Genomic DNA, 10,416 nt, shown 5'->3' on the forward strand with positions numbered 1-10,416 from the left:
TAGGGTTACAGTTGTGTTGTGCCTGATTGTGTCTTTCTTGTATTTATCCTTCTTGATGCCCATAAAGAAGCCTTCAAGCTTCTAGAACAGGGGTGGGCAAACTTTTTGACTCGAGGGCCACAATGGGTTCTTACACTGGACCGGAGGCCGGAACAAAAGCATGGATGGAGTGTTTGTGTGAACTAATATAAATTCAAAGTAAACATCATTACATAAAAGGGTATGGTCTTTTTTTTTTTTAGTTTTATTCATTTCAAATAGGCCGGATCCGGCCCGAGGGCTGTAGTTTGCCCACGGCTGTTCTAGAACATGTAGCTTGCTATCTTTTATCAGTTTGGGGGAATTCTTAGCTCTTATTTTTTTAAGAATAGTTTATTAATTTTTAGAGAGAGGGAGGGAGAGGAGAGAAACATTGATGTGAGAGCATAACATCGATCAGCTGCCTCCTACACGCCCCCTACCGGGGAGCAAGCCCTCACCCCGGCATGTGCCCTGATGGGAATCGAACCGGCAACCTTGTGATATACAGGATGACGCCCAACCAACTGAGCCACACCCGCCAGCTTAGCTCTTCTCTCCCGAGGTGTTTTGGATGCTCGTCCTTGTTCCGCTCTTCCTCTGAACTCCGGCAACAACACGTCCACCGTTTCGCCGTGACCACGTCTCACGCTCCTCACCAGCTTTCGTCTCCGTCGATGCCTCATCCTAGACACTGTGTCACTGCCACCTGCCTCACGGTTCCTCCTCACCTCTGCGTAGCCCACGGTCGACCCTCCAGGGAGTCCTCAAGGCCACTTCTTCTATTTTTGTCTTTTACAATTTTTTTTTTTTATTTTTTAAAAATATATTTTATTGATTTTTTACAGAGAGGAAGGGAGAGAGATAGAGAGTCAGAAACATCGATGAGAGAGAAACATCGATCAGCTGCCTCCTGCACATCTCCTACTGGGGATGTGCCCGAAACCCAGGTACATGCCCTTGACCGGAATCAAACCCGGGACCTTTCAGTCCGCAGGCCGACGCTCTATCCACTGAGCCAAACCGGTTTTGGCTACAATTTTTATTTTTTTGTTTCCAGGTCTCCCCTGCCCAGATTTGTTAATCTCGTCTTTTGGCTCCTTGAGTACAGTATCATTATTTTAAAGTCCTTCCTTAAAGAGTTACCAGTATTTTAAGATCACTCCATTGTCTGCATTTCATCACGGCCACCTCCTGGCGTGCTGGTGGCATCGGCCTGCGTGCTGCCGGTCTGTGTGGAGGAAGCCACTGGGAATTGGGCGACAGGGTGGTGCAGGGGGCGGTGTCCCCCCGCCCTCCCCCCCAGCAGACGGCCAGGCAGGCACCAGCTGAGGTCAGACCCGCCTCCTCCCAGGCGCCTGGCAGCGCTCGAAGCCCAGCTGGCTTCCTCCTGCTCTGGCGCAGTCGCCCTCCAGGGCCCGGCGCTGGAGGGTGTACGCCGCCTCCTCACACAGCCGAGTGCCCTTTCCCTCAGCCCCGCTGCCCTCCACGTGACACCTCGCTGAGCCCTCTTCCGGGTCCTGGCCTCAACATGTCTCGGTAGCAGTCTGATGGTGTGCGGGTTTCTGTCTTAATACTGGGCCCGGCCCTTTAGCCCGCCTCCCTCGCTCAAGACCACGAAGTGCAGCCGGCACTTGGTTTGCACTCCAAGCCCTTGGGAAGCTGGACAGTAATTGGGCTGAGAAACAGGTGTGACTCGGTGCTTCCATCCGTGACCCCAGCTTCTGTGGGGGGGGGATGGCCCTGGGAGCCGAGGAAGAGGTGGTTCTAGTGGGAGAAGATGTGCCTGAGCGAAAAGCTGAACAGGACTGGATCCAAATTAAAGACTCGCACTCGGCGGAGACACTGCTCAGAGAATGAGGAGGCCCTGCCAGGCGGCCCGGTCCGAGCGCCGTCCCCATCTGGGCTCGACCCCTGGGCAGCTCCGTTACAAGAATCCACCAGGGAACGAACACATTAACAACAAGCTGCTCTCTCTCTATCCAGCTAGCTCTCCCCCCTTCCTCTCTCTAAAATCAATTTTAAAAAATTGGTTTCTTTAAAAAAAAAAAAAGGGTGATGAAAAGGGAAGATGCAGAGGGCCTGGCTGGAGTGGCTCAGTGTTGAGCATCAGCTGCGAACCAGAGGTCCCTGTTCAGTTCTGCTGGGGCCCATGCAGGGGACGCGGGCCACATCTCTCCAGGAGGGGGCGTGCAGGAGGCAGCGGATCAGTGGTTTCTTTTTCTTTTTTAAATGCTTTACTGTTAAAGTATTACATGAGTCACCTTTTCCCCCATTGACCTCCCCCGGCCGCTCCCACCCGCCGGCACATGCCCTCACCCCCTACTGTCTGTGTCCGTTGGTCATGCTCACATGCATGCACACAAGTCCTTTGGTTGATCTCTTACCCCCTCACCCCCACCTTCCCTCATGGGTTGTACAGTCTGCTCGATGCTCCTGTCTCTGGTTCTATTTTTGTTCATCAGTTTATGTTGTTCAGTGATGTTTCTCTTTATTGATGTTTCTATCTCTATCCCTCTCCCTCTCTAAAAAAAAGAAAAATCAATAAAAACATATTTTCTTTAAAAAGGAAAGCTACAGCCCTGATCGGTCTGGCTCAGTGAATGGAGCGTCAGTCAGCCTGCGGACTGAAGGGTCCCGGGTTCAATTCCAGTCAAGGGCATGTACCTTGGTTACGGGCACATCCCCAGTGGGGGGTGTGCAGGAGGCAGCTGGTCGATGTTTCTCTCTCATCGATGTTTCTAACTCTCTATCCCTCTCTCTTCCTCTCTGTAAAAAATCAATAAAAAATATTTTTAAAAAAAGGAAAGCTACAGAGTGAGAAAATATTTGCAAATCCTACATCTAATAAAGGACTCACACAGAACTGCACCAAAATATTGTTAAAATGCAATAAAACAAATGATCCGCTCAAAAATGGGCCTACATTCTGAACAGACACTGAGACAAAGATGTACGCACATACACATCCGTGTGTGTGTGTGTGTGTGTGTGTGTGTACATGTAGCCAACAGACCCAGGAAAATCCTCATCATGGATATGAGACACGCTACACAGCCGTTAGGAACCCACAGTCCGGAGCACAGCCAGCCGGGATGCTGGGGGGACCCTGCTGGCGAGGGCGGGTGGCCGCAGGGGCTGGCACTCACCTGAGGGAGGGGTGCAGCCCAAAGCGCTCAGGCACGCACTGCTTTGGAAACGCACACCAACCTGCAGGGGCCACGGGTGGGGAGGGGAACTGGACAGGGAACCCACACAGCGGAGCACGGTCGGTGCCGGGAAGGAGTACGCTGCTGCCCGAGCAGAGCAGGAGGGACGGAGCCGCACTTTGCTTGCTGATTCACTCAGGGCGTCTGGGAAAGGCATGGGTGGAGGTGGGGGTGGGGGAGAGAAGTGGTGGTCACCAGGGCTGAAGGCGTGGGGACAGCCCGGCCACCGAGGGGCACTTCAGGGTGAAGGGGCAGTGGTGGTTCTACCCGTTGGTAAAAACCCAAAGGCTGCACTCGGATGTGTGCAAACTCACAAAAACAGGGCGAGAGTAAACCCTCACCCAGCCCCACTTCATTGTGTGTGACTTTCTGCTAAAAAGTTTTAAACACTGAGATGCCCTGAAGACTTCCCTGATATTTATTTTGTTTTGTTTTAATCTTAAAGCTTAATTATAGTTCAGAAGCAAGGGGGCCCGGCCAGCGGGGCTCAGTGGTTGAACATCAACCTATGAACCAGGAGGTCACGGTTCGATTCCCGGTCAGGGCACATGCCCGGGTTGCGGGCTCGATCCCCAGTGTGGGCCATGCAGGAGGCAGCCGGTCCATGATTCTCGTCAGTGATGTTTCTCTCTCTCTCCCTCTCCCTTCCTCTCTGACATCATAAAGATATATTTTTTTAAAAAGAAGCAAGGAGCCCTGACCGGTTTGGCTCAGTGGACAGAGCGTCAGCCTGCGAACTGAAAGGTCCCAGGTTCGATTCCGGTCAAGGGCATGTATGTTGGTTGCGGGCACATCCCCAGTGGGGTGTGCAGGAGGCAGCTGATCGATGTTTCTCTGTCATCGATGTTTCTAGTTCTCTATCCCTCTCCCTTTCTCTCTGTAAAAAGTCAATAAAATATATATTTTTTAAAAAAGCAAGGAAGTGAATCACTTCTTCAAAAAACATACTGCATAGACCGAAGTCATTTGTGGCTGGTGTGTTAGATACCAGCTCTCTCCTGAGAAAGACTGAAAGTGAGTAGGGAGGTGCCCGTGCCGGTGGCTGAGGATAAATACGAGGAAGCGGAAGCGGGAGTCAGGCTGTGCTCCGGGCACCAGCTCCCGGGACTCTCAGGGTGCTGGCTCCTCTGTCTCTTGCTCCGAGTTAATGCACAGGAACTAGGTGTCCCTGGGCCCCCATGCCCACTGTGGCCATTGTGGGGAAAGGGTAGCCAGGACTGGGATGTCTGCTCGCCCCTCAGCACAGGGTGCCCCCTTGCTGGGCCTCAGTGGGGGGCCTCTCTTTGGCCCTCAGTCCTCTGGAAGGAGCAAGCCTCCTCTCTGGGCTTGTCGGCACACGGGGGCCACACGTGGGAGAGGCGGCCTTGGGTTCAGCGGGGCACCTGCCGGTGTCTGACCTGGACAGGCTCTGATTTGCGGGGGGCCTGGGGGCTTCTCAGACTCCTTCATTCCAGGGACCCCAGGCCCATCGTGAGCTCATTGTGGGAAAGCTCTTCCGAAGGGGAAGCAGCACTGCTAGCACAGCGCGCCCTCTCCCCCGGGGTTAACCCAGGCTCGCACTGGAGGCTTCCACCCCCCACCGGACACCCTCTGCTCCCCAATAGGTGGCTCCTCCCGGGCTCCATGGACGGGGTGGGGCTGCCCAGCGAGACCCGGCCGCAGGATGCTCTGTCCCTGGGCCCAGCTCAGCCAGCCCCACTGCACCCTCACCAAGCCAGGGCCTGCCCTCGGGCGCCTGCGGCTGAGGTGCGGGTTAGGGTTAGGGTCAGGGCCCACCCTGGAGAGCCGTCCTCAAGGAGAAAGGCACCTGGAGCCCCTGGGGATGTCTCCCTCCCGGCTCCCAGGGGTGGGACAGCCCCTGGCCCACTTGGCAGCGGGTGCCGGGCTCCTCTCGGGGTCATTCCCACTGAGCAGCTGGCACTGCTGCCCCAGGTTATCAGTCGGGCTGAACTGGCCTCAGACCCGAGTGGCCTTGGGGGGAGCCGCTTTGTTCACCTGCAGGTCAGCCAAAGGGGTTCCGAGTGCCCCTGGGGGGACCACCTGGACCAGAGGCAGAGGGGGCCCAGCTCAGGCTGCCCTCCCACACCTGCTGTCCCCAGGCCCTTCTCCCTCACCCTGGAGAGCCAGCATGGGCTCTCGGCCATGGCACACCCTCAAGGTGCACAGAAGTGACCGTGTGTGCAAGCCGAGTGCCCAGGCCACGGAGCAGGGGTGCCGGCCCGAGCTGGGCAGGGCCCCCCCATTGAGGCCGCAGGAATGGGGCAGGCCCTTTGCTAACCAGCGCCGCCCCCCACAAGGCACCTTGGGGGACAGGTGGGGACCCTCCCAGCCTGGCGCACGTGCCCACACCTAGAATGCCTCCTGACGCTGCCCCTGGAAGGCCTGTGGGAGCTCCTGCTGGGCCCGCCGTCCCAGCCTGGACCCTGGAGCACGATGCTGGCCGAGCTCCGGAGGCTGCAGTGTGCCCTTCCCTCCCCCAGGGGGCCTCAGCACAGGGCCCTCCTGATTCACCCTCTCAGGGTAATAAGTAGCAGGGAGAGCCCGGTCCTGTGCCCCTCCTCTCCTGCTAGGATTTGGAAGACCAGGCTGGGGCTGGGCATCAGGGTGGACCCTGCAGACCCTGGGGGTCAGCAGCCTGGGGGTCATCAGTGTCAGCCCAGGGCAGCCATGAGGACACCACAGGGCACACCCTGCGCCAGCCACATGGCCCAGGAAGGAGCTCACTCAGCCTGCTTGCTTCCAGCGGAACGTGAAGAGTTCCCCATGACGCCCTGGGCCTGGAGGGCAGGGCACCCAAGCCGGACCCAGTCTGAAGGAGAAAGAGCCCCCTGGTGGTGGGACAGGCCCTCAGAGCGGTATGTGCCACCTGCATCCCACAAAGCCACGTGGGTCGGTGACCGGAGGCAGCTCTGGGAGCAACAGGCCACCCTGGGGCTGGGGGGGGGGGGGGGGGCGTAAGGGACAGGCAGGCCAGACCCTCGACAGAGAGGGCAGCAGGGTTGACGACTTAGGCCGAGTGGCCCCTGGCGTGGACGGGGCAGGGCAACCGCCTTTCAGACCCTAAAGTTCAGGAACCTCAAGCCCCGCTGCAGTCGGAGGCTCTGAGGTGCCGGACACCACCACCACCCCCGCCCACGTCAGCGTCCGGACACGGCCCCCTTCCAGGGGCACGGGGCATGCCCTTGCTCAGTCCCCTGCTGGCTAAAGGTCAGTGAAGTGCTTTTGTTCAAATGTTAGCCTGCGTGACCCGCCTGTGCTTGCAGCGCCCGACACCCTGAGGGGCCGCTGGCTGGAGGAAGCTGAGGTCCGTGTCCCCCCACCCCCCACCCCATGAGAGACCACACACACATAGCTGGCCAGACGCCAGGGTCAAGACCATCAAATAATTTACTGCAACAGAACCTGCGCCGAGTGGGCCGGGACGGGCTGCAAATAGAGGCTCGGCTGGGGCCGGAGGCCTCAGTTCACCAGTCTGTGCAAAGCATCCTGGGAGGCCCACGGTCACTCTGTCCCCCAGCCCTGGGCTGGCCGGGCTTTGGCGGCACTTCCTTCCTTCCTTCCCCTCCTCCCAGCATCCGGCACCTCCGGGGCTCCTGTGCGGGGCGGGCACACAGGACCCGCAGGGACGTCAGGAGAGCAGGCACTTGCAGCTCATGCAGCCAGGGCCGCCCTCGTCCGGCGGGCTCAGCTTGCGCACCTTGTGCTGCCGGATCTCACGCACCAGCGTGTAGAAGGCGTCCTCCACGCCCTGGGGAGAAGGAGCCGCTCAGAGGGGGCCTCGGGGCCTCAGCCTGAGGGCCCAGCAGGGGAGGAGACATGGAGGGACCCCTGCCACCAGCTCCCGCAGAATCCCAGCCCCCTCTCCACCTGCAGCCACAAGCAAGGAGCTGCGCTGCTCCTCTCACTGCCCAGGGCCCCCCATCAGACACCTGCTCCTCAGCAGCCGCCCCCCGCCCCCCGGGCAGGGTGGCCCCAGGTCTGGCTCCGAGCCTGACCACCCTGTGCCCACCTCTGAGCTACTGCCCTTGTCCCCAACAGTCCGCCCGCTAAAGGGATCAGGGCACCCTGGGGGCAGAGGGGCTGGGGCTCCAGGGTCACCGCTCCGGCCTGGCTCAAGACAGCTCTCTCCAGGGACCTCCACCTCTACCTTCCCCTAGAGCTGTTTCAGCCCCGACCCCGGCCCTGGCCTCCCTCGCTGCCCTGCCGTCCCGGGAGACTTACAGCGCGAGGGGCAGCTGGGTCATGGGGGTCCCGGAGCTGGAGCCAGAGCCAGAGCGGCTGCCCTGTGTTGAGGGAGAGGGGCAATGAGCAAGGCTCCCTGGCGGGGCGGGGCGGGGCCCTGGCTAGCTGTGGGCGGGGTGCCAGCTCACCTGGCGCGTCTTGGCGGAAGTCTCAATGTAGGGGATGCCATAGCTGCGGGCGAGGTCCTGCGCCTGCCGAGACTCCACAGTACGTGCAGCCAGGTCACACTTGTTCCCTACCAGCACCATGGGCACGTCGTCCGAGTCCTTCACCCGCTTGATCTGCTCTCTGCAAGGAGGAAGGTGTGAGCTGGCTGGCGGGCTGCAGGCACGGTTGCATCCAGGCGCACACTGAGCACAGGGAGGCCTCCGAGGGTGGGCGGCTCACCGGTACTGGTGGATGTCCTCGAAAGACTTGGTGTTGTTGATGGCGAACACACAGAGGAAGCCCTCCCCGGTGCGCATGTACTGGTCCCGCATGGCACTGTACTCCTCCTGGCCCGCCGTGTCCAGAATGTCCAGCAGACACGTCTCCCCGTCAATGACCACTTGCTTCCGGTAGGAGTCCTGTGGGAGGACACCGCTCAGGGACCCCCTCCTCTGGGGGTGTGGCAGCAGCATCACTAGCCCCTCCTGTGCTCCCCAGGTCCTCCATCAAGGGGACCGCTCCTGCACAGCAGGCAGAAGACAGGCCCCTGGAGGGTAGTGCTGGGGTGAGGAGCGGCCCGCTCACCTCGATGGTGGGGTCGTACTCGTCCACGAAGTGGTTCTGGATGAGCTGGATGGTCAGGGCGCTCTTCCCCACACCTCCGGCCCCCACCACCACCAGCTTGTACTCGGTCATCGCTCCTGGGGCCGCGGCTCGGGATGCTGCGGTGGCCTCCTGTCCCACCTGCCAAGGAAGGCCTGTCAGCCACGCCCAGGCCCCACCGGGCAGACCTGTTGAGCTCTGGGCCCCAACACCCAGGTAACAGGGTGGCAGCCAGAGTAACGGCCCACGGCCCACCTGTGGCACCTGCAGCTGCACTTAGTAACTGTGGGAGAGGCAGCAAGCTGCCCCCACCCCCCACCCCACAGGCAGGGCTGACAGCTGAGAGCATCTCCCTACCGTGCACCCAAATTAGAAGTTGCTGGGTAGGCAGAAAGCCTGAACTGGAGGTGCCTCGGGCTGAGGTTACAGTGCCCCCTCCCTACAAGAACAGGTCCTGCCACGGCGCCGCGCACAGCGACGTGCCCAGGCAGGCCAGTGCCAACCCTCGGCCGCCCCGGCCCCACCAGGCATGTGGGTGCACTCAACAAGCGCTACCGAGCGCCTCCGACATGCCAGGAGCTGTTCCAGGCACAGGAAGGACCCAGCCCGGCCTGGTGGGCTGTTAGCTGGCGGAGGGCGCCCACTGTGAGGATGGGGGGGGGGGGGGGAGCCCGGGGCGTCCTCCTGCCGTGGGAACTTTGGAGAAAACAAGGCAGATGAGGAAGCCAGGGAGGGAAAGGTTTTCAGGGCAGCACAGGTTAACCAACAGGAGACTCAGAGGAGGTGTGGGAGCGGGGACACAGGTGGGAATAAAAAGGGCCTGAGGCCAAGGCCCTGCTCAGGTGTCTCCGACTTCTGATGTTTGACGAGGGGGCGCCCTGGTGAGAACGGCGGGCGTCCTAGACCTCAGCTGGCCCGAGCTCTCCGGAGGGATCCTGGGACGGGGAGGGTGGGAGACCCCGCCTGGAGCGTGGCCCGGAGGCCTCGGCGCAGAGCAGCCCCGCACACCAGCTGAGGGCACTGGGGGGCCCAGAGGGACGGAGCCCGAGGAGCCGGCCGGGACGAGGCACACCCGGCGCCCGGGCGCCGCAGCCCCGACCCCGAGCCGCAGCGCCCCGCCCGCGGCTCACCTGCGCCCCCGCGCGCCCAGCGAGGACGGCGGCTCCCGGCTCCGGGCCGCTCGGCCCCGCCGCCCGACTCCAACAGCCCCCTCCCGCCGCAGCCGCCCCCCGCCGCACTCACCGCTCACAGGCACGACTACCCCCGGGGCCGGGGCGGGGGCCGGGGCGCGCGGCTCCCCCGGTGCATGGGCTCCGACCGCGGCGGGTGCGGCTCCGGCTGCGGACGGCGGACTCGAGCGCGGGTGGCGGACACTCGCTCGGGCCGCGCACGCCCCGCCCCGCCCCGCGTCTGTCCATTAGCCCTGCGCGGCCTGCCATTGGTCGTGCGCCCAGGACCCTGCCTCCAGCCTCGCCCAGCCCCGCTCCGATTGGTCTAATGGCCCGCCCGTCAGGGGCGGTGGCGGGCGGGGCTTCCGGGAGCGGAAGTCGCGGAGGGCGGTGCCGGGTTGGTTGGCCCTCGTGGGCCGCGCGGCCTTGGGGGCTGTCGCCGCCGGCGCGGGAGGAAGTCATCGGTGCCGGAGCCGAGGGTCCCGGGCGACAGCTTCTCGGGGAGGCCCCGGACTCTCCCGGAAACAGGGCGGGCTCCCCGGGAGATGGAGACCGGACTGGGAAGCGAGCCGGCGGCCGGGTGTGGTCTGGGGCGGGGTCGCCGGAGTCCCGCTCGAGACCCAGGAGCCGCTCCTGGAGCCCCGCGCCGGGCTTCGCACCTGGACGGCGGGCACAGCCGCGTCCACGCCCTCCGAGGTCTTCCCGGCGCCGCGCAGCCCAGCGAGGGTCCTGGAGCGGAAAACAGCCCCCCGGGAGGGCGGAGCCCGCAGGGTCGGCACCATGGGCGCCCCCAGGATCTGGCTGAGAAGGCGGAGGGCAGGAGCCTGAGGTCCTCAGTGGCCCGGCCGCACCCCTTCCCCGCAGGCGGCTCTGGGATGGCCGCTTCCTCCCTCCCAGGACGCTTGGCAGCATTTGCGGGGACCGGAGGCCGGGCATGGCCGTGCACCAGGGGCGGGCAGTGCAGGAGCGCCCGGTCTGAGCGAGTCCAGCTCAGTCTTTTTTCCCCCGTAAGCACCGGGCTCTTGCTT

General features: G+C 62.0%; 1 protein-coding gene across 2 annotated transcripts; it reads right to left on the minus strand.

Annotated features, from left to right (window-relative positions):
* Positions 1–6,596: 6,596 nt before the first annotated feature.
* Positions 6,597–9,609, minus strand: HRAS (HRas proto-oncogene, GTPase). 2 transcript variants are annotated; one of them, XM_070427188.1, is made up of 6 exons: positions 9,462–9,609; positions 8,202–8,360; positions 7,857–8,035; positions 7,598–7,757; positions 7,449–7,510; positions 6,597–6,975 (listed from the first exon to the last, which is right to left on the minus strand). In XM_070427188.1, the coding sequence occupies exons 2-6, from the start codon at positions 8,310–8,312 to the stop codon at positions 6,912–6,914; spliced, it is 576 nt and encodes a 191-aa protein (XP_070283289.1). In that variant the 5' UTR covers positions 8,313–8,360; positions 9,462–9,609; the 3' UTR covers positions 6,597–6,911. The 2 variants fall into 2 exon arrangements, with proteins under 2 accessions (XP_070283289.1, XP_070283290.1); XM_070427189.1 differs by lacking the exon at positions 7,449–7,510.
* Between the last annotated feature and the right edge of the window lie 807 nt (positions 9,610–10,416).

Source organism: Myotis yumanensis, unplaced genomic scaffold, assembly GCF_028538775.1.
Source record: "Myotis yumanensis isolate MYYU_CA2020_CCGP unplaced genomic scaffold, mMyoYum1.0.hap1 SCAF_10, whole genome shotgun sequence".
NCBI classification, from domain to species: domain Eukaryota; kingdom Metazoa; phylum Chordata; class Mammalia; order Chiroptera; family Vespertilionidae; genus Myotis; species Myotis yumanensis.

Bases quoted from the DNA above. Each gene is read 5' to 3' on its own strand.
- HRAS (XM_070427188.1), bottom strand. From the start codon at position 8,312: ATGACCGAGTACAAGCTGGTGGTGGTGGGGGCCGGAGGTGTGGGGAAG. The intron at 8,036-8,201 runs GTGAGCGGGCCG...GTCCTCCCACAG, and splicing joins AGTACGACCCCACCATCGAG to GACTCCTACCGGAAGCAAGT. The intron at 7,758-7,856 runs GTGAGCCGCCCA...TCCTCCTTGCAG, and splicing joins GAGGACATCCACCAGTACCG to AGAGCAGATCAAGCGGGTGA.